We start from the raw sequence: 3,156 nt of genomic DNA, 5'->3' as shown, positions 1-3,156 counted from the left end.
TGGTTGTCACAGAGATAGTATATATTGGATATGTTAAAGAAGTATGGTATGGATGATTGCAAGCCTATTTCTATGCCTTTGGATGTTAATGTTAAGGTTAGTGCACGTGACGGTGACGTGACTGAGGATGTCATTGTGAATCAAAAGATTGTGGGTAGCCTTATCCATTTCACAATCACTAGACTAAACCTTAAGTAAATAGTTGGTTTGGAGAGTCAGTCTATGTAGCTTCCATGAAAGCCTAGGCATACCATTGGACTTACATAGTTATACAGATGTAAATTGGGCTAGTATTATTTTAGACAAGAGGTCTACCAATGGTTTTATGTTTTTCTTTGGCAATGATGCTATTACTTAGATTAGTAAGAAACAACCAACAATTTCCTTGTCTAGTACAAAGGTAGAGTACAAAGGTGTTGTAATTGTAGCATTTGAGGTAGCTTGGCTACACAAGCTACTTGGTGATGCAGGTGGACAAGATGGTTAGCATCTATTGTGATAACCTTAGTATCATTCAATTGGTCAAGAACATAGTGTATCATGTGCGGACCAAAGTCAATAAGAACCATAGTGAGAGCTGGGTTTAGGACCTGATTTGGACCCCTTCTTGAAGCGATGGAGCCCGTTGTTGGAGCTGAAAAGTGTTCGAGAGGCGATAAAGAGCCAATTTTTATGAAAAATCAAACAGTGACAGATGGCCAAGCTAGAGTTTTCACAGATGCATTTCGACGTCAGGAATCCAACGCAAGTCTTGGTTCAGCAATCGGAGGTCGTTTGACCCCCCATTTAATCCCCGCAAGGGTTGGCATTGTAAAGTAGCTACTAGATCCGGAGCCAAAAAGTGCATGACAAGGCCCATGTTTATAGATTTCGACCACAAAGCCAGTCATTCAGTCGGATTGTGAATCGGAGTCCGTTTGCACCCCCAAATAAGCTGAAAACCCTTCCATAGAAGTGTGAAATGGTTTTTTTTTAAGTAGACATTTTATAAATGAAATGAAATGAAACTCTAAATGAAGAAAACATGCAAAAACATGTCATGATGTAGGGAGGGGCTTGTTTTGATTGACGCCCCATTTTTTGGGGATGTATGTGCCTTTTGGATGCTCAATCATGTAGAGGGAGAAGTGGGGATCCCTGATCTATGCAGAGAGGGCAATATTTTGATGGTAACCATGTGCAATATGATGAAGGGAATGAAATTCTAATTTTTAGTCTTTCTCTCTCCTTCCTCTCTCTCCTGCATAGAGGCACTTCATGTGACAAGAATCAAGAAGAGGATCGGGTGATGGATGCATGTCCAGGAGGCATCGGATTGTTCCAAGAGGCTGAGGAGGCTAAAGGCTAAAGATCTATGCTGAAATCCATGGCTAGTTGGTCGATACACATTCTCAATTAATTATTCAAAAAACCCGAAACACGCTGTCGAAGGGTTTACGAAAGCATAGTCGCGTCTTCAGAAGACCTTGATATATATCAAGATGGAAGATCAAGCAAATAAATAATCAAGACGAAAATGATGCCTGTATTACAATTTTTGGTTCAAGTACAAGTATCAAGACGGATCAACCAAAAGAATCAATCCTCGCAAGAAACCACTTTATGTTATAAATCAGAATACAAGAGCTTCAGATATGTCATCCAGTCGTCAAGAGAATATCTTCAAAATAAACTCTTCTTCAACCGGAAATAGAAAGCATTACTTGCTGCACAACCTACTTCTCACAGAACAGCACCTTCATAGAGCACAATTTCTTGTCATGGACCAGAGAAATTTTGCTATTATGACCACGTCAATTTGCATGGGTCAAAATCTGTTTTTCCAAAAACTAAAAGGTTACAAGAAAGGAGCTTGCACAAGCAGATGGCCAGTCTTTGCCCACCCCTTGTTTAAGCTTTGTATATTATATAGAAACAGTCTTTGCATATGATTGCAACCTGAACCACTTCTGACATCAGTAATTTGCATGGTTTAAAAAAAAAACATGACTTTAGGGGTGTCACGGCTTGTACAGATGCTTCAGATATTGAAAAGAACCACTTCACAACTCCGGTTTGTTGTCCAAATCAACTCCTTAGATTATGACGTGTCCGTTAGCTCCATCACGAAACCAGTCCTAAACCATGCTAGAATAGTGTTTTCTGCAAGGACGTCTTGATCATACAAAGCTCGTATTATTTCAGGAAACAACTTCATCAGTTTTGCATCCTCGTAACAGTAAGTCTGGATTGTATATATGAGCTCCAACTCAAGCTTCCCAGTAGTAGTGAAGGAACCAATCAACTTTCCCCAGGTTTTGACCTGTCTCAAAGCTAGATTTATATTTTGCTGTTGATTTCTCCCGGACCACTGAATTGCATCCATAAGAGCCTCCCACACAGTTCGTACCACATCTATGTCTGGCAAACTAGCTTCTTTGCAGCGCTGCTTGACGGACTCAACCAATTCAGTCATGTCAGCATTTTCTGAAATCTGATCAGTCAAATGTGTCTTCAGTTCCTCAAGAGGAGCCGTAGCGTCGTGCTGGCCATGGATTCTTCCTCGTTGTCCTTCGTCAGCTCTTTCTTCGGTTTCAACACGGTCTTCAGAGTCCACGCCTTCATCGTCTTCATCATGCTCAGTATGATGTTGTTTTATCGCTTAGCCCTATCGGCACGAACTTGTCGATGTTGGTGGACAGTGAGACGGTTGGTCCTGGTGTCATATGTGCCTGACTGTCACTCTGATCTTCTCCTCCTTGACACCTTTCTGCCGTCGCTTCGCCGTCATCTCTGTTTCATCAGCAGTCTTCTAGTCTTCCTTCTTTTTCTTTGTCCCCTTCGTCTTCCCACCAATCCTCTTCCAGGCGCGCAGTCGGAAAAGGTGAGGCTTCAATCATAGAAGTTGTAATTCTGGACTAAAGAGCTCGCCTCGCCTTTTTCAGCTCAATCATCGTCGTTTGTCTTCCTTCAACTCTATCGTCCGTCTCCTTCACTCTGAATGCAGAGCTCGCCCTCCCAGACCAGACGTATCCATCTCCCCTTTTCAAACGCTGGCTCGAGAACTATCCTTGCCTTAGTGATGATTCCGAATTGGCCCAGTACAATGCACTCTGCGAAGCATTCAAATTGGATCCTTCCAAAATCACTGCCACTTCGAAAGCATCTCTTCTTTTT

At 42.0% G+C, this 3,156-nt stretch overlaps 1 protein-coding gene across 1 annotated transcript; it reads right to left on the bottom strand.

Annotated features, from left to right (window-relative positions):
* Positions 1 to 2,080: 2,080 nt before the first annotated feature.
* Positions 2,081 to 2,770, bottom strand: LOC148026095 (uncharacterized). The gene is made up of 2 exons (XM_087692051.1): positions 2,746 to 2,770; positions 2,081 to 2,607 (listed from the first exon to the last, which is right to left on the bottom strand). Exons 1-2 carry the CDS (start codon positions 2,768 to 2,770, stop codon positions 2,081 to 2,083), a joined length of 552 nt encoding a protein of 183 aa, XP_087548177.1.
* Between the last annotated feature and the right edge of the window lie 386 nt (positions 2,771 to 3,156).

The sequence above is a fragment of the Lygodium microphyllum genome, chromosome 14 (genome assembly GCF_053477565.2).
Source record: "Lygodium microphyllum isolate KBCC chromosome 14, Lygodium_microphyllum_v1.1.10, whole genome shotgun sequence".
Classification (NCBI taxonomy): Eukaryota; Viridiplantae; Streptophyta; class Polypodiopsida; order Schizaeales; family Lygodiaceae; genus Lygodium; species Lygodium microphyllum.
The sequence above is the reverse complement of the archived record's forward strand: the minus strand, read 5'-3'. Positions and strand labels throughout refer to the sequence as shown.